The 17,681-nt window shown below is 40.7% G+C and overlaps 4 protein-coding genes across 4 annotated transcripts; 3 read left to right on the top strand and 1 right to left on the bottom strand.

Moving 5' to 3' along the window:
- Window positions 1-891: 891 nt before the first annotated feature.
- On the top strand, window positions 892-3,032 carry LOC131259441 (uncharacterized). Its single transcript, XM_058260941.1, has 2 exons — window positions 892-1,755; window positions 2,211-3,032. The coding sequence occupies exons 1-2, from the start codon at window positions 892-894 to the stop codon at window positions 3,030-3,032; spliced, it is 1,686 nt and encodes a 561-aa protein (XP_058116924.1).
- Window positions 3,033-11,168: 8,136 nt separating this feature from the next.
- On the bottom strand, window positions 11,169-13,316 carry LOC131259452 (luc7-like protein 3). Its single transcript, XM_058260952.1, has 6 exons — window positions 13,055-13,316; window positions 12,616-12,984; window positions 12,349-12,554; window positions 11,631-11,768; window positions 11,441-11,571; window positions 11,169-11,366 (listed from the first exon to the last, which is right to left on the bottom strand). The coding sequence occupies exons 1-6, from the start codon at window positions 13,154-13,156 to the stop codon at window positions 11,299-11,301; spliced, it is 1,014 nt and encodes a 337-aa protein (XP_058116935.1). The 5' UTR covers window positions 13,157-13,316; the 3' UTR covers window positions 11,169-11,298.
- A 487-nt stretch (window positions 13,317-13,803) lies between these two features.
- On the top strand, window positions 13,804-15,499 carry LOC131259446 (WD repeat-containing protein 74). The gene is made up of 3 exons (XM_058260946.1): window positions 13,804-13,975; window positions 14,046-15,054; window positions 15,130-15,499. Exons 1-3 carry the CDS (start codon window positions 13,888-13,890, stop codon window positions 15,248-15,250), a joined length of 1,218 nt encoding a protein of 405 aa, XP_058116929.1. The 5' UTR covers window positions 13,804-13,887; the 3' UTR covers window positions 15,251-15,499.
- Window positions 15,500-15,828: 329 nt separating this feature from the next.
- LOC131259448 (uncharacterized) lies at window positions 15,829-17,393 on the top strand. Its single transcript, XM_058260948.1, has 3 exons — window positions 15,829-16,367; window positions 16,641-16,899; window positions 16,977-17,393. Exons 1-3 carry the CDS (start codon window positions 15,829-15,831, stop codon window positions 17,271-17,273), a joined length of 1,095 nt encoding a protein of 364 aa, XP_058116931.1. The 3' UTR covers window positions 17,274-17,393.
- Window positions 17,394-17,681: the final 288 nt, after the last annotated feature.

Genomic DNA, 17,681 nt, shown 5'->3' with positions numbered 1-17,681 from the left:
CAGGAAAAATTATCTTATTTTATCATCCAATTGTAATTTGCGGTGGAAAATGCAACGTAAATTGTCATTATAACTTATTTTGAAGAGACGTGCATTAAACCTAAATAGCACTTCCTTAGAATGACAATTCGTCTCGAACCTCGTTCGTTATAATGTAGAAGTGCCAGTAAGTTCAATTGTTCAAATCAAATTCCGAACTTGGTCCAATACTTGTAAACAATTTTGAATATTGTATGTGATTGCTTATGAAATTGATTAGAATTGTTTCTATTATCAATGTAAATATTGACAATGAAGATAGTTTATGAAATATCATTTTAAAGACAATTCAACCCGATTGTAGAGCAATTGAAACATATCACTGCTCGATAAAGCAGAAGATATCCAACCATATCAGATAATTTATTGCTGTTTTTAGTGATCAGTTTTGATTTTCTCAGTTTAGTGATCAGTTTTGATTCCAAATCTATGGTGTCATGTCACGAACATCACCGGCGATGCTAATTTTCATTCGAACGATCAAAGCGTGAAATTGACTGAGTGCCTTCGAAACATCAAGTACAATATTTTTTTAAAAATTGCATCGACATTGCCTAGAAAAACGATCATTGACGATCAGATGTTATGTTTATACAATTTCAGCAGCCAAAGTTGAACATTAATTCAAGCACAACCATACCGCCTGATTACGCTTCGCTACACTTAAAACGATCGTTTGTGAGTATGCAATTGGTATCATTTGACTCCTGCGACCTAGTTAGAACGCTGCATCGTCTTCAACCATGAATCGCGTTGGTTTATCCGTATAATGCTCTTTCAGTTTTACGACGACTCTCGCGAAGTAAACATCGTATAACGTGCTCCGTAGAACACCGGCCTTATAGTGTGGTTATGCTGCTCGACCAGCTATTCCGGACGAGGCGTTCGTCCGGGCTATCGGAAACGGTACGCTGCGAGCTCGCCTCAGTTGCCGACTATGAGCGTCGGATGCTCGAAACACTCGATCGGACCGTCATCGATTACTGCCGAGGAGGTGCAGCCAGCGAGCAAACGGTGGTCAACAACAGGGCTGCCTTTGACCGGTTGCGTATACGGCCACGTTGCCTACAGCGCATCGGTGGAAGTCGATCTTTGGCCGTGACTTCGTGCGGGATAAGCTACCGATTGCCGTTCGGGATTGCCCCGATGGCGTTGCAACGTCTAGCACACCCCGAAGGCGAAAAGGCAATGGCCCGTGCCGCCCGAACGTTTGGTGTACCGTTCGTATTAAGCGTCCTATCGAGCGTGTCGATCGAGGAGCTGGCGGAAGCGGTCCCAAGGGCTCCGAAGTGGTTCCAGCTGTACATATTCAAGGATCGCGAGCTAACGGAATGTCTCGTACGGCGAGCCGAGAAGGCTCGGTTTCGAGCACTGGTCGTCTGCGTGGACACTCCGACGTCCGGGTTGAGCCGCACCGAACGTCGTAGTCCACTGGTACTTCCGCCGAAAGTCACGTGCGCCAACTTCGTGCCGGGCGGTGGAGACGCCGGTGGTAAAAAGTCCTGCTCGGCCAGCGTTCTCGACTACGTACGCAGCCAGCTGGACCCGGGGCTCGGTTGGGATGCGGTTCGGTGGCTCATGAGCATCACCACGATGCCAGTGATCGTGAAAGGTATCCTTAATCGCAACGACGCACTTATCGCGGCCGACATCGGAGTGCATGGTCTGATTGTGTCCAACAGTGGAGGTCGCCAGCTTGACTGTGCGCCAGCAGCAGTGAGTACAACGTTTGGAAGCCCGAAAATATGATTAAACAGTGGATAAATGGTTCAAATTTGAATTTTCAAAATAAAAATTTTTTTTTTAGAATTTTCTTTGACATAAAAGTTACACAAACATTCGGACCTTTAAAAAGATATCCTTCAAAAGGTTGACTAAGAATTTTCGAAACTACGTTGGTCAGAGCAATCTGAAGTACTCCTTTCGGTGTCCAAACATAAGATATCCATCGCTCGGAATAAATTTACAGTTTTTATGCAATAATAAATTAGTAAACTTTCATGACGCTCGAGAGACGTCCAACATAAATATCTATAATAAATATAAATAATAAAATGTGATTGCAAATATATGACCATGAAGCAGGACAATCCTCCTGCAATATTACAGCTGCGCAAAAAGATACTCCGTTCTGTGTGAATGGTAAAACCACATGTTTTCTTCACTTACAGATAGAAGTTCTACCGGAGATAGTAAATGCGGTTGGAAGCCGGATTGAGGTGATGCTGGACAGTGGCATCAGTCAGGGTACAGACGCGTTCAAAGCACTGGCACTGGGGGCACGAATGGTATTCGTGGGGCGAGCTGGCATGTACGGGCTAGCCGTCAATGGACAACGTGGCGTCGAGGAGGTGCTGGACATCATCAAAACCGAACTGGAGTCAACCATGCTCAATGCCGGCTGTGGCACGATAGCGGATATTGCGCCGCAGCATGTGTGCCATGAGGCTGACTTGTACTATCATCCTACCCCGGACCGGTTCCGCAGCTCCTGGCGAATGGAGAGCATCCGCAGTGACCGCTACCGAAGTCGCGTCCGACGACGACAGGCAGATATGGAAGACATCGAAGCCGAGGTTCGCGATGATTGCGAAGAATCCCTGGCGCGAGGAGATGGTATAGCGGAGCGAGTCACCTTTCAGCAGCGGTCTGTAGACGAAGCGATAGCCGCCGTACAATCGTGCTCGGAAACACAGAATCCCCATCCATCAACAGCAGCTACACCGCAACCGATTCTACTTTCTACTCCTCCGTCTGCTCCCCCTCCTTATCGGAACGTTCCATTACAGTTGAATATACCCCGAGGAATCTACCGCACCAACACCAACAACCTGTCAAGATGTAATGGAGCCGCAACACCGGGATGCGCATCGGAAGGAAATTCGCGTACTGTAAGGACGATTGTTAGTAAAAAAGATGCTGCAGCAAGACGATTGCGATCTCAGTCACTGCAAAACTTATGCAGTCCAGAGAATGGAAATTGTAAGAGGTAACAATGCGGTTGTGTTAATAAAATTGTTTAAACTTACATTAAATATTTTTACGAATATAACGTGTTTTGTGTTGTGTGGAACATGTTTTGTGCCAATTGTGCTGTGTATATTGTCGATGCAGATTTATTCGGTACCAGGAAGCTTTGCACATACCGCGATGGGATATGAACAGTGATTGCCGCATCCTTGTTGGTGTAAGTTAGACCAACCGCTGTAGCACTGCTCCACCCAGTCTGAAAAAAATTTACTATCTGTGCATTTGTAGCTTGTAACATTTTGAGACATTTGAATTGGTAAAATATAGTAGTAATGTAAAAATATATTAGGTCTGCAACTCGCTGTACTACTGTAGGGAAAGGTACTGTACTGTAACATACTGTAAATACGTATATTCTGTTGACCATTAAAAGACGACAATCTGCTGAACTATTTCAGAACACAATTAGTTAACGAAGAGATAGATAAGGAAGCAATTACCTGACGCCACAATGATGAATACTAAATCGCTAAACGGCACGAGGTGTTCGTGGCACAAAAGCCCACTGTGGGCGTCAACAAAGTTTCTTCAGTTCATCAGTTCCTTGTTGATCGTCGAATGCGAAGGGGTGCAATAGAACTTCGTTCGCAATGGACAGGCCATTGACCAGCAGTCTACCGTTGGCGATTGGACCGCTGTCCATCGTAAACGTTGCGCTTCAGTGCCACCCGTCCGTGTACCTCACCGCGGCCAAAGTAGCCGAGCGGTTAGAAATTCCGTACGTTCATAGCCTACGATCGTCCCTGTCTATGGAATCACTCGACAGAAGCTGCCATCAGGTTACGGAACGATGGATGGAGCTATTCCCCTTCGAAGACGCGGACATCCTTCGCTCGCTGGTTTCTCGAGCAGGACTGTGCCGATTTGGGGCAGTGTTTTTAACGATCGGCGAATCGACAACCTTACCACCGAGCATAATTGGCGACCCAATGCATGGTAGGCAAAGCATACATTTTCCAGATTTGGAAGAAGTTTCTCCAGGCGAATTTCCACGATCTATGCATCCAAGGTTTTTGCTCGAAGACCCTGGACGCATTGCTTGTGCCATCGAGGTTATTAGGAGTCATTCAGAGCTAACTATAATTTTGAACGTTCCTATCGAACAACATACACTCATCCTCGATGCATTACCCGTAGATGCAATTTGCCTAACGATCGAAGAGTATACATTATTTCAAGATTATGTAAGTTGACGGAAGGCATTTATATACTGTACAGAAACATAATATTTGTATTATAATTATATAGATCGCGGCCATCAAAAGTCTGCAACGACATTCCAACTTCAAGACGAAAGTTTATGCATCAGGAAGTTGCTTCACGGAACAAGAAGTAGATCAACTGATTTCGCAAGGCGTCCAGCGCGTTCTTATCGATCAACCTATCGTTTGGGGAGCGATGATCGGTGGAATTCAAGGAATAACAAATGTGCTCGATATTTATAGCAGATATCTATTGAAAAAAGCGCCGAATATCTCGATGGCATGGGTTCAAATCCCAACCGAGACCGGACCCTCCCCTGTACGAGAAGACAGGACTATCCACGTACGTAATGGGAACAAGTCTAGTAAGCTCTTCATAGGGTAGGCATGATTGAGATGGTCGTCACACCAAGAAGATCTATTGAAACGATACCATTGTTAGCTAGTTTAAAAAAGACAGACAGTCTATCCATGGATGTTTGGAAATATTCAATGAAAGAAAGTTAAATTCCTTTGTTTTGTTATAGCAAAGTTAATTAACCAACGAGAAATTTTGGTGTTATTCAGGTGTAAAAGAATTCTCTTCAGAACTGCCCGCTCTTCTTTTCAGAATTTTGTTTACACTTCTTTTGTAGCAGATTTCCTATGCGATCTAGGTGTAAACAGAATTCTGAAAAGAAGTGTAAAAACAATTCCGTTTACACTTCCGGTACACCTTAAAAGAAAACTCTTTTGACAACGTGACTGTGCGTTTATAACACATGTTTCTGACTATACGTGGCAAAAAACGTCGCAGTAGTTTGTACGAGCTGGGTACAGGATATCTTTTCTTTTCAAAATAATTATTTTCATGCAAGAAAATACTTTTGGTTGTTTTATTATTTTGATTTATCGATAGTAGTAATAGATGCATATCGTCCGGTTCGGCATATCAGGCGAAGCATCCAGAGATTGTCCAGGACCTCCTCTGATTCGTGCTGGCTAACAGTGACCAAGGATCGTAGCAAGCTCTTTCGATGTGCGATGTGCAGCACCACTCCGTCATGGCCAGGAGCCGCTTCTTCTTCCTTGTCGAGATACAGTGAGCCCAAAAAGTATTCGTCTAGACGAAATTTCTTGAAAATCCCATATTTTGGAGCGATGTAGACTCAAAAAATGTATTTAAACGGCCATGTCCGGTAGAGGATTGGTCAATTCATATATATCAATCAAATTTAATTACCGATTGAGCTTTAAAACAAGATCTGGCCACAAGTTTTGCTACCTCGTTGGTAGACTTGCATACATTATACAATCGTACGATTAGTTTTTCATCTTCAAAGGTTATCTGTGACGCCTTTTGACCTATGATGTGAACTAACTGGACATTCCGAATTAACACATTAAGCACTACGGCCATTTGCACTGCATTCCGTTAAGTCGTTAATTCGTCATAGACCATCGACGGTGAGTAGTGGGCTGTGCTTCCATGTTCAAACATTCCTTGGCGATATAGAACAATGCAAAAAAGTGGTAAAACAAAGCCTTTTGCCAAATTTTTGTTCATTTCCCGATACCTCCTAAACAAAAGATTTCAATAACGCGAACTGACCATATTATTTTAAGAAACGGGATGTACTGTCTGCCGTAATAACATGGTTTCCCTACAAAAAAGACTCTGTCAGTTCCACAGGACTAAGAGAGCGCTTAACACGTTAATTCCAGACCGTGGTATGCTAGATTTCACTCAAATTGAAATATCACGTCACTTGCGTGATGCGCCATCAATTAGATTCAGAGAAGCCCACAGGAAGCCGGTCAATTTCCAACTAGACGAACACTTTTTGCGCTAGCAAAATATCAACTTTTTAGTTTTAATTTATTTTACTGTTAAGTTTTTCTATTTTTTTCTTTTTATCAAACAATGATAGCGCCTTGGCCATTATCACACTCGATCTGACCTTCGGATTTTTTTTTGTGCACCTACTAGGCTTTTAAATCGGGTCTTTCTAACAAATATTCGTCTAGACGAATACTTTTTGGGTTCACTGTATTGAAATGTGTGAAAAACGCGGACAAATCATCATCAAATGGGACAGAAAAACACAGCCAACTAGTTGGCCAAACTTGCACCTTCACAGTAAACAAACGAATGTTTGACAGCTAGTTTTTCTCGATACACCAGTGCCCACCAAAAATACACCTTTGGTAGATTATGAGGTGTACATGTCAAAAAAACCTACCAAAAATACACTTGGAAAGGTTTTGTTTGGTTTTAGATAGTCATGTACACCTTTGGTAGGAAAGCTCAGCACGGTTCTCCTTGGGTAGTGTATGTCTTTTTGTAATATTTAAAATTACTTAAAACTTGAAAATAAGATATAAACACGTTGCACGTAGATAGACATATTTCAGTACTATAGACATATAGAAAGCTAACATATTAACTATAAATTTAAAAAAAAAATCGGATGGATCAATAAAATTCACAGGGTTAACTTTATTTGTGTAATATATTTCTTAATTGGTTGAAAAATGGAAAGTTGGAGAAACGTTAAAAGATGCAATATGTTTGCCGGTAAACTAGAATCCCGCAACGTCTACATTTGTCAAGAACGATTGATTAGTAAGATTGCCAATTCCATCACACACTTTTTCAGGCTTATACCAAATCTCGGGGGGTGACGTCTTTCCACCATTGTAGAGCAGTGACTCTGATATAATATAACCAGTTAGCTGTACAACAGAGACATTTTTCTCACGTCCCCCGCTACCTTCATTCATCTATACACCCTGCCTAGCCTATTCTACGTCACCGAACAGCAAGACTTGTGATAACTGTGCAATACCTTTCAAAACCAATGTTCGACGAAAAATCTACAAACGCGTACCGATAATGTTGTATGAGTTTAAATTCAATTTCATTCATTGCATGTTTTTAAATATATGTATGTGAATATGACAACTGTCTATTCGTGCCATTCAAATTGTGCCTGTCAGTGACAACAGATAAGGCACAAGGCACAATAGTTAATGTTACGTGTATGCCTTAATAACCTTACGAGCATTTTCCCTTCTACTGATATGGGGGGAAATGTAATAGACGACAATGCGAACAACTATTTCCACATTTCATTGAAAGTAAATTTGTAACGTAACTTTTAAATAAAAGAGAACCACATAATGGTTCAAACTAATATAATTCCTGAATCAATACCACAACCAATTGTAAATCAAACTTACATTGACCGGTATGACAAAGTGCCCACTTCGAAGATTTTTTTAAATTTTTGCTCATTATTTTTGTTCAAATCAAAGTAAATAAACTGTGATCATTAATTGTCCAATTTTTCATATCATTTATAAGATCCACTTATTTTTTAGCGTAAGAAAACAGTTTGACTTTGAGAAAGAAATATTTAAAAAAAGGTATTTAAAAAACAATGACATAATAAGGTGCCAACTTCAGATCTTCTGTAGTAAACATAAAAATAAATAATAGTAAACAAATTTTAGTATTTTATATGGCCTTCTTTGACCCACAGTACCTGATGTAGGGGTCTCATCATCTTCGATTGTTTAGGTGTTGAGGATCTTCTTTTGTTCGTTACACAAATTTGCTGCACCCTGGCTTTAAGAATTACCAACAACTGCTCAATGGAGTTAAGATCCGGGCTCTGAGTAGGCCATTCCAACAGTTCTATCCGAAAAAAAACAGGAAGAAAGGCTTCGTCTTCTTGACAATATGCATCGGGTCGTCTTCTACTATAACTTCTCGTCCAGGGCCGTCTATAGTCTAGATCAGTGGTCTCCAAACTTTTTTTGACGCGGGCCGCATTGGGTGGAATAACCGTAGCGTTAGGCCACATTTACCCAAGGAGGAAAGGGCCCGCGGGCCGCATGTGGTACAAACATCTTCTAGTGGGACAAGCCCTCTCTACACATAAGTTTTCTCGAGCTTGTGTTGAATGCGGCCATGTGAAATTGTCAATGTATAAGTGCCTTTCCTGTGCACATTAGATTGTACCCAGGCCGGACCCGAGGTGAGTTTGACTTGCCAAATAAGAATTTGATTCACAGACATTGACTAACCGCGGATATATTTATCGAGTAGATATTGACGTTCGTGAAGTAGATTTGGAAGAAAACAAAACTATGAAATAAAATCGAGGAAACAAACACGCAAATATAGCCAACAATTTAAAGCTAATTACAAAATGTCTAAGCAGGCACGCTGGACTGGGTAATATTGCTGGTGCACTTCATTCGAAAGATTTGTCATGCAATTGGTCTATTTAGCGTGAAATTAGCAGTCAATTTTTGCATCGACATTGAGCAGGACATCATAGATGAGCTGTTAAATTCGTTTTTCAGGTAGATTCATTTTGTAGCAATTAAACATTGCAGAAATAAATAGATAGGCATGTCCAAAGACCGGTCGTTACGCCAAGAAGAAGAAGAACAGTGTATTTACATGGATTTGAACGAAAATATTGAGCAAAAATGAAAAAAACTGTGACGTGGGCACTTTATCACGCCGGTAGCTGTAGGAATACACACATTTCATAAAGACCATAATCTCGATGGTTTATCGAAGGTTTCCTTTCATGAGCATATCTGTAAGGATACGCTTCTAAACATTAAGTTTTCTTTTTTCAGTTCTCAGCTTAGTGTTTTTAAAACTGTGGACCACTAATGGCTGTATATTTTTTGATGGGGGGTTATGTTTTATCGACCTAAAGTAATTTTTCATATCACGCTACCTGCGAGTCTAGGACAAACGTTAACCGGTTATCTGCCATTCTTCGGTCCACGGACTTTGCAGCTTCTGATGCGACGATTGAAAGGAAGTCTGCTAGAAATACAGAGAGAAGAAGAAAACGAACGGCCGATGTCAGAACAAAATATGCCAGCAAACCAACAAATAAGTTTAAACAATTCCCTTTATGGATTAAACAAATTGCAATGAATGATAAAATGACAAACTTTCACATCATTGAATCGCTGGTTACAAAATCTAGCACAATACAAGGTACTGGTACATTTATTAATTCCAACAGCTTTGACGGAAAGTTTGTCATATTTTAATGCTCAACATTTTTGTTGGCTTAACAAAATTTATAGTAAATTTGAAAGAGTTCATTAAAATACAAACTGGAAATAAAATAAAATACTTATTGTACATACTAAGTGAATAAATACCTCGATAAATATCATTTTTGAATTTGATCACCAAAAGGCGTACAGATAATGGTGGCACGAGCGAAATTTCACGATAGTGTGTTTGCCGTTTGGGGACTTGAGTGTTTATTGACTATTTTTCTGGCACATTGTTTCGGCGACGTTGTGTGTCAGCACCCAAGACAGCATTCGAATCGGTGCGGAAGTCTCATCACGACCTATGTTTTATTCTCTTTGGTAACATTGTTTTATATGGTTGCAGTTAGATGTGAACAACACAGAGCGTTTTCTAGGGCACCAAAACGTAGGAGGAGAACGAAATAAGAAAGGTGACAAAGGAAAAGAAAAGCATCCTGAAGCAGAGATAGGAGCTGAATCCTGCAACACGGGAAGATTAATAGAAACCCCTGTCATTCTACCAGGTCAAGCCGTGGTCTTATGTTTAATTTGTTGTTTTTTTGTTTGTTTTCTCTGGAATACAAGTATTAGACAAGATGTACAACTGATTAAGTGAGACCAATTACCTTTAAATGTTACACCGGCAGGAGGAGTTTTCATTGTTTACACTGCTGTGAAAAGCATCTCTCATATGAACTAACAATCTTTTCATGTGACAAATTTACCTCAAAAATTTTCGCTTTGCTCCACCATAAACAGAGAACAGTGGGTTCTAATGTTCCCGCTCTCTGACACACAGTCCTGTTGTATTGTCCTGCGTAACGAAGAAGTATAAGGGTTTTCATTCACGGATTCCCATAAATTACCCCTAAGCACGGCAAATGTATTAAAAACGAGTTAAATTTACCTCGTCAACAAGAAGCTGGATGTCCTATCATGATCTACCTAAACAGCGTAAGATAGAGATGAATACATTCTACTGATTGCTTGTCGATAATGCAAGCATGCTGCAGATCGCTATTGAGTCAATCAAAAGAAACATATTAAAGTTGAGTTTACGGATGACCTTAGCTGGAAATTATTTGTACCTTTTGTATCAGCTTTCCAAAACGGTCTCGCAGTAGGTGTGAACGAGACGCCGTAGATAATTCCTGTTTCATATCATTGAGAGTGTTACGCTCGATTAGTGTTTGCATCGAAAATTACCTTTATGATGCGGTGTGATACCATAAAAGATCACGTCAATGGCGCCGTTGGTGCCGTGTTCGAAATCGTCTTAACAGGAATAAAAGTGCCAATCAAGACCAGAACCCGACACAGTCAAGTGTACCGAATAGGACGGTAGAGTGCGAGTAACTACTCAAAACAAATTACAATCACAATAATTTAATGCAGAGCAATCGTAAGGTTTCCAGTAATTACAGGACTTCGATCGAAAATTGGATTTTTGTAAGATACTCAGTCGGATGTTAGTGGTTATAAACATGTAACGTTCTTTATCACTAAAGTCATATAGTATATATCTTTGTTAAGTAGAAAGAATCGTTATTGTGGAATAAATTTACAAACTCGAAATAAGTTTTATCTTCTAATATGAATTGATCTGATAGAGTCATGACGGAACAAAAATTTCCATGTAAACATAAACCCGAAAAAATAATATTTTAATATCGGTATCACAGTAAAAAATCTCATCAGCTTGCTGATGAGGACAAGGCAATCAGAAATGATGAAAAAAGACTAAATAATTTGGTTTTAAATCATATGCAACAAAAACGATTACTTACCTTAACATCCTGGAGGGGTTTACGATTTTTTGGTAATCGAAATTTTGTGTATTTGGGAGATTTTTCATTTGTTTTCTATTCTTAGTACGGATACCTCATTGTAAACGGAACGAAAATACTTCGGAGCATCGTAGAATTGTGCATTTTCGGATGGTGGCTGCGTTCTGTCTTGCTGGGCAGATCTAATAACTACGACTACGGCTACGATCCCTTTCGCGACCACGATCTCGTTCGTTGCGTTCAGTTCGATCTAATGGTGACAATGTATGGGGATTTGCATAAACACAATCTTTCAAGCGATATCAATAATTTTCACATTCTTACCACGCCTATGGTGTCGATCACGCTGACGATTATCATAACGATCATTACGCTCTTTGTGATCGCGAAAATCACGTCGGTGGCGATTTCGATCACGATCATCCCTCTTGTTATTGTGGCGTTCGTCATGATCCCTTTGAAATGCAAATCAGGAAATAAGATCATGCTTCATGGAAATGAAATGGCAACATACCGTGATTTCCGATCTTCGCGTTTCCCATTGTCTCGTCTTCGGCTGTCATCATCTCTAACTCGACGCTCATCAAGTTGAATAGTATTTTTTCTTCTTGCTTCGTACATTTCATCAACGGCCTTACGCAGCTTTGAATACCTGAAATGACAAAATATATTTTGGGATAGAACTAAGACAGGCTGTATCTTTGACAAGACATTGTAAATAAATAGATTATGCGAATAAAAATTGAATGTGGAAAACATTGTTTGTACGCTAAGTCACATGGGTGAGTGCAATGACCTGTTCGAGAGGACCGAAACGATCCTTGATGTTGGAAAAATCAAAGTAACCTTAGCTTAGCTTCGAAAGGTATAAAAAGAAAATCGCCAGTACACAGCGGATCAGGTGCAGATGAAACTTTCAACGTTAAAGCATTAAAATAAATAAAGAAACGCTCTATAATGCAAAAGGAGATGTATTCCCTTTTATCAATTAATCCTATAAACAGATCTGAATAAAAAAAATTGTATTTACTTTAAAAATGTTTTTCTTCATTTCGAATGATTACCATCAATTGACTGCTTTTACATAAGCTGATTAAACAATTTTTGCTGTAAACTACCGATATCAAACCTTACAAAAAACAACGGTGCAAATGTTCTAATACTGAGCGATAGCACTGATTTCACACATTATGTAGAAAGACTGTGGTACTGTGTCTTTCTTACCCACTTACCCAAGATGTTGTTTACCCGTGAGATGATCATCGATTCGCTGCTGGGCATCTCCAACGATCAAAAATGCTCCACAAACTTCGCAAACTTCCATTTGCTTCTCCTGCGAAGCCGCTATTTCAGCCGTTACCGACCATCCATTTGAATCATGCTGTTTTATCAGAGCTTCCTTTTCCTCTTTGAGCTTATCACATTGTTCCATCAAACCCTACGTTAGAAAGCATGTTTTAGATAAAACTTTGATTTATGTTAAACGCACTCTTTAATACCTGCGCCTGCTCCACGTCTCCGCGCGTTCCTGCTTCCTCCGCCTCACACACAAGCTTATTTATTCTCTCCGTCAAGGAGTTTAGGTGCTCTTGGTGCTTAGGGACTCCTGGGCGTGCTCCATCCGTCTTACTGTTCATGAGAAGAAGTCTTTGCTTACCTTTCACTATCTTGCGATCCACTTCATTGATCATGTTGGTGCAAAATCGCAGGAAGTCCTCTTCATATTGATTCTTTTTACGGCATGGCTTTGCGTCATCGTACAACTTTTTTGCTTCATCGTCGTGTAGCTTAGTACACTGACCGAGGTCAGCACGAGTATTTACAAACAGATCGTGAGGGCAAAATTTCACCAAGTAGTATGGGCAAAACTGTAGTGGAATAGTTGGAAAATGCGCATTAGCAGTTTGTCTTTTTCGCTTTTCTTTTGCATTTGCGTACCTCTTCATCGGTCCAAGATACTTCCTTTGCCGAAGCCGAAGGATCCAGATTACGATTCCTACCCATCAATTCATCCAGCAATTGACGAGCCACATCCACCATGTTTGATTATGTTTATGATTCACTTCGTGCACTAGCCCAAGCGCTACCTCTTCACAGCTAAATGTAACAATCACTCGATTTGTTTTAGGTTTAATTTACTTTTCAACTAATATTTTATGCAGGCCCGAGTGTAATCACTTTTCATGCATAAACACCAGCGGACAAAATGTCAAATTTTCGCTTTCGCTGCTAGAGATGTAATGTCGAAGCGAGAATGACTGGTTTCAATCCCTCACAGCAATCTTTTCATTGCGATCCAAATTTGAATATGATTAACTCCTCGTGCTACAACTCATAGGACCACAAATAGACTGGGTTTAACTCAAACAAGAGTTTTTGATAATCTGCCATTCGTTCGAAAAGGTAGACACGGTCAAAATAACGGATTTTTTTAAATGGATATGATTTGACCATCCTGCTATAAAATCAGCGGCACTCCAGAAATAAACGAGGCTAAATGCATAATAAATTTAAATAATTTGCAGTTAATTATTACAAATAAAAACTACGCTCCTTTGACGAATTGGATTTCCATGATCTGATCCCTGACGGAGTTCCAATTGCAGTCATCACTATCGATCCACCAAATGAATTTATCACACTGGCAACACGGTTCTTCGGATGAAATGTCAAATTGAACACGCTGATTTATTTACCTCACCATTCGCACCGGTTCTAATTTTTCACTGTTTTCGGATTTTGTATTAACAACGGTTTTATTAACCTCCGCCATGAAATTCTCGTCTGTAAACGCTAAGTGTCCGACGTACAAAGAAAACCATGTTTTGTATATTGGAGCACATACTGGAACGTTCAAAAGTAAGTATTGTAAGCACGTTTGTGAAAACAAATATTTGGCTGAACAAGCATGGTTCATATTTTCCTACAGGAATTAATGTGTACGACGAAGATCCATACCAGCAAACCAATCTACAACCTATAGAGACACTCAATAAAACGTCGAGAATAACATGCATGGAATTTGGCAACAAAGAACAAACCGAAGTTCTTGTTGGACGGGCCAATCATTTTGTGAAGGTATTCAACTGCACAGAGGAGGACAGCACTTCAAATTTTGAAGCGGGCAATGACGAAGTAGTCGGACTTGGGCGTAGCAATGGATGTATTGTAGCCGGTCTGGCGAACGGTACGGTGCGTGTTATCAAATATCCTACCACGACTGAGTTTAGTGTTGGTGATAATCTTGCCCGAATGCGCCTTTGCCTGGAGGACGAAACTCGTATGGTTACCGGGGGCAAGCTGTTGAAAGGAATCATTAAACTGTGGGACCTTGAGACGCAGAAGGTGTTATTCAAGGCGAAAAACGTACCCAAAGTTCTTGAACTTGAGCAGCCGGTTTGGGATAATGATGTCGTTTTTGTAAACAGAAACGTAATAGCGTCTTGCTCACGCCACGGCTACGTACGTCTTTACGACACGCGAGGTCCACAGAAACGACCAATCCAAAATTTCACTTCGTCGGATCCTGACGATCAGCTAGCCTTCTCTTGTTTGACTTCTTATGGCGATTATCTTTACGCCGGCACAACAACCTTTGGGGCCCGAGGGTTTGATATTCGTAAAATGAAAAACCACATCCATGTATACAAAGGATTTAGTGGAACCGTGACGTCTATTCGTGTCGACCCGACTGGTAACCATTTAATAAGTGGTTGTCTTGATCGGTTCGTAAGAATTCATCATGCAAATCTTACTGCGTTGGAATATCGAACCTATGTGAAATCTAAACCGACTCAAGTATTGATTACCGACTTGAAGGGAATTAAAACAGAATCTAATGATGATGATGCTGAGAAAGAAGATGTACAAATCAGCATAGATTTGGCTGGGTCCGACTCAGAGTACGATGAACTGTTCTCTCAAATGCAAACGGTCAAGTAAGTCACTTTCAAGTTGTTTCTATATTATTACTGAAAACAATTTCCCTGATCATTTCAATGCTTCACTTACAGGGAAACCACCGTTAAAGCAAAGAAAAGGAAAATACCGCCACAGGAATCCCGTAAGCAAAATGGTCAGAACAACCAAGGTGGCGAAAAGAGAAAAATTGTAAAAGCCAATAATAAAGATTAATTACCACTTCATGTTTTTTAGTTATATTTTTTAGTAGGGAATTTAGATGATAACAAATTAGTTATGAAGGTTGGCTGAAAAATTAAACATTGGCAGTATTTACTAAATTTTTCTTTAATTATATGTAAATTGTTTATACCAAAAAGTGGATTTATATTAAAGGACTTTTTTTCTTGGTCGGATATAGTGTCCGTCAGAGCTGATCACTTCCGTATAAGTGGGTCAATTATGTGACTTATATTCAAAATAAATCGCAAAGTTGGGAATATCAACGAATTTTACGGTGATATAACTAGCATATGTTCTTAAATTACGCCGGCGTTTTTGCTACAACCCATTGATAACCATGAAACAGCGATCATCATATGGTCTCTAATATTGCCACCGGCTGTTATCAGTCGCTTCATAAACAATACTGCGCTGCGCATCTATCTCCTATCAGTTACGTATGTTTCATTCACGATAACCCTATTAGAATGAGCCCAAGTTAAAAATGAATGTAACTTCAAGCGCCAAGGTGCCAGTCGTGTGCTATCCGTTCATCGCTTTGGTTGTGGCGCGCTAAACTTGATCGTAAAATGGCGTTAGTATCTATTCGTGACTATGAGCAACGGGCTTACGAAATTATTCCGCCCAATGCTCGCGATTACTACCGCAGTGGTGCAGGTGACGAGCTTTCGCTGGGTTTGAACCGAACTGCTTTTGATCGGTTGCGCATTCGGCCGAGAATGTTGCAGGGTAGTGCCGAGCGAGACCTCTCCTGCACCGTGTTCGGTGAACGGTTTTCGATGCCAATCGGCATCTCACCAACGGCTATGCAACGCATGGCCCATCCGGATGGAGAGGTAGCTAATGCAAAAGCTGCCGCCAGCCGACATGTGCCTTTCACACTTAGCACAATAAGTACGAGCTCGATAGAAGAGGTTGCCAGCGCTACACCAGGAGCTCCGAAGTGGTTCCAGCTGTACATCTATCGCGATCGCCAGCTTACGGAAGAGTTGGTCCGCCGAGCCGAACAGGCCGGCTTTCGGGCAATTGTGCTTACAGTTGACGCACCACTCTTTGGACTGCGAAGGGCAGATTTGCGCAACAAGTTTTCCCTACCTCCCCATTTAAAGTAAGTATGAGCAAGACGTTGCAAAATTAAGATAGAACTGCAATAAATCGTTTTCAGTTATTACATGCGTATGGTGTTAAGCTAATGGAATAAAGGTTATAATCTTACGGAATAAAAATGCCCTTTTTATAAGATTCCATAGTTAAGAATGCCTTAAAGCTACGTTTTGCGTACGATTATGTTCTAATTGTGATACCATTTGAATTCATTGAACACACCTTTAGTTTTGGCCGCCACGCCTTTAGATCTTAACCTGTAAATATTAATTTCCAGAATGGCCAATGTCGTTGGGAGAGCCGCAGCAACAGTACGTAGCAAAGGTGGTTCCGGTATCAATGAGTACATCTCGGAACAACTTGATCCCACTCTCTCTTGGGATGACGTGAAATGGCTGGTAGGATTTACAAAACTTCCAGTCATCGTGAAGGGAATTCTCACGCGCGAAGATGCAATAATTGCGGCAGATATAGGTGTGCAGGGAATATTCGTTTCCAATCACGGTGCACGCCAGGTGGACTCTGTTCCAGCTTCGGTAAGATTGTGCTATTGAAACGTTCGTTATGCGTTTCCAAGCGGATGTAAAATTTAATATGTATTATTCTTGCCCAGATTGAAGCCTTACCGGAGGTCGTCAATGCTGTCGGTGATCGCATGGAAATATTCATGGACGGAGGCATTACGCAAGGCACAGATGTGTTCAAGGCACTTGCGCTCGGTGCACGAATGGTGTTCTTTGGAAGGCCCGCGCTTTGGGGGCTTGCGGTTAATGGGCAGCAGGGAGTCGAACATGTGCTGGATATTTTGCGCAAGGAGTTGGACCTTACAATGGCACTCGCCGGGTGTCGAGCAATTGCCGACATCACGAAACAATATGTCGTGCATGAACAATACTACAGTAAGCTGTAAAGTTTGTAGTGAAAACAAGTTAAAAAGACCAGTCCGTTGTACTAATAAGGCTGAAAGATGCCACAACGAGACCAAAGGGTGACATTAAGCTGATGGAAATTAAGCAAAATATGAATAACTTTTTTGTTGGTGATGGTAGGTTTTGTGATAAATATTACTCAAAATAAATGTTATCTCAAAATTAAAAAAAAAAATTGCATCCTCATCCAAATAACACCATATTCTTCTGCATACAATCAGGTGAGTTTATTCTGCTTTTCCTTTTTTTACTTGTGGAAACAAGATGATATATTCCATATTTTGACTTATTCCTAAGGATAACTTAAGGACCCATAGACCATTGAGGGAAGACACGAATATATCCTCGGGCGCCGGATTCTCGCGAATTACCGAGTATCGATAACAAGG

The sequence above is a fragment of the Anopheles coustani genome, chromosome 3 (assembly GCF_943734705.1).
Source record: "Anopheles coustani chromosome 3, idAnoCousDA_361_x.2, whole genome shotgun sequence".
In the NCBI taxonomy this organism is placed as follows: Eukaryota; Metazoa; Arthropoda; class Insecta; order Diptera; family Culicidae; genus Anopheles; species Anopheles coustani.
The sequence above is the reverse complement of the archived record's forward strand: the minus strand, read 5'-3'. Positions and strand labels throughout refer to the sequence as shown.

What these genes read in the sequence shown, in the direction of transcription:
- LOC131259446 (XM_058260946.1), top strand. Translation starts at nt 13,888, where the DNA reads ATGAAATTCTCGTCTGTAAACGCTAAGTGTCCGACGTACAAAGAAAAC. An exon ending in ACATACTGGAACGTTCAAAA is followed by an intron (nt 13,976 to 14,045) that starts GTAAGTATTGTA and finishes ATTTTCCTACAG; the next exon opens with GAATTAATGTGTACGACGAA. An exon ending in TCTCAAATGCAAACGGTCAA is followed by an intron (nt 15,055 to 15,129) that starts GTAAGTCACTTT and finishes CTTCACTTACAG; the next exon opens with GGAAACCACCGTTAAAGCAA.
- LOC131259441 (XM_058260941.1), top strand. Translation starts at nt 892, where the DNA reads ATGCTGCTCGACCAGCTATTCCGGACGAGGCGTTCGTCCGGGCTATCG. An exon ending in TTGACTGTGCGCCAGCAGCA is followed by an intron (nt 1,756 to 2,210) that starts GTGAGTACAACG and finishes CTTCACTTACAG; the next exon opens with ATAGAAGTTCTACCGGAGAT.
- LOC131259448 (XM_058260948.1), top strand. Translation starts at nt 15,829, where the DNA reads ATGGCGTTAGTATCTATTCGTGACTATGAGCAACGGGCTTACGAAATT. An exon ending in TCCCTACCTCCCCATTTAAA is followed by an intron (nt 16,368 to 16,640) that starts GTAAGTATGAGC and finishes ATTAATTTCCAG; the next exon opens with AATGGCCAATGTCGTTGGGA. An exon ending in TGGACTCTGTTCCAGCTTCG is followed by an intron (nt 16,900 to 16,976) that starts GTAAGATTGTGC and finishes ATTCTTGCCCAG; the next exon opens with ATTGAAGCCTTACCGGAGGT.
- LOC131259452 (XM_058260952.1), bottom strand. Translation starts at nt 13,156, where the DNA reads ATGGTGGATGTGGCTCGTCAATTGCTGGATGAATTGATGGGTAGGAAT. An exon ending in GAGACGTGGAGCAGGCGCAG is followed by an intron (nt 12,555 to 12,615) that starts GTATTAAAGAGT and finishes TTTCTAACGTAG; the next exon opens with GGTTTGATGGAACAATGTGA. An exon ending in TGATCGACACCATAGGCGTG is followed by an intron (nt 11,367 to 11,440) that starts GTAAGAATGTGA and finishes TGTCACCATTAG; the next exon opens with ATCGAACTGAACGCAACGAA.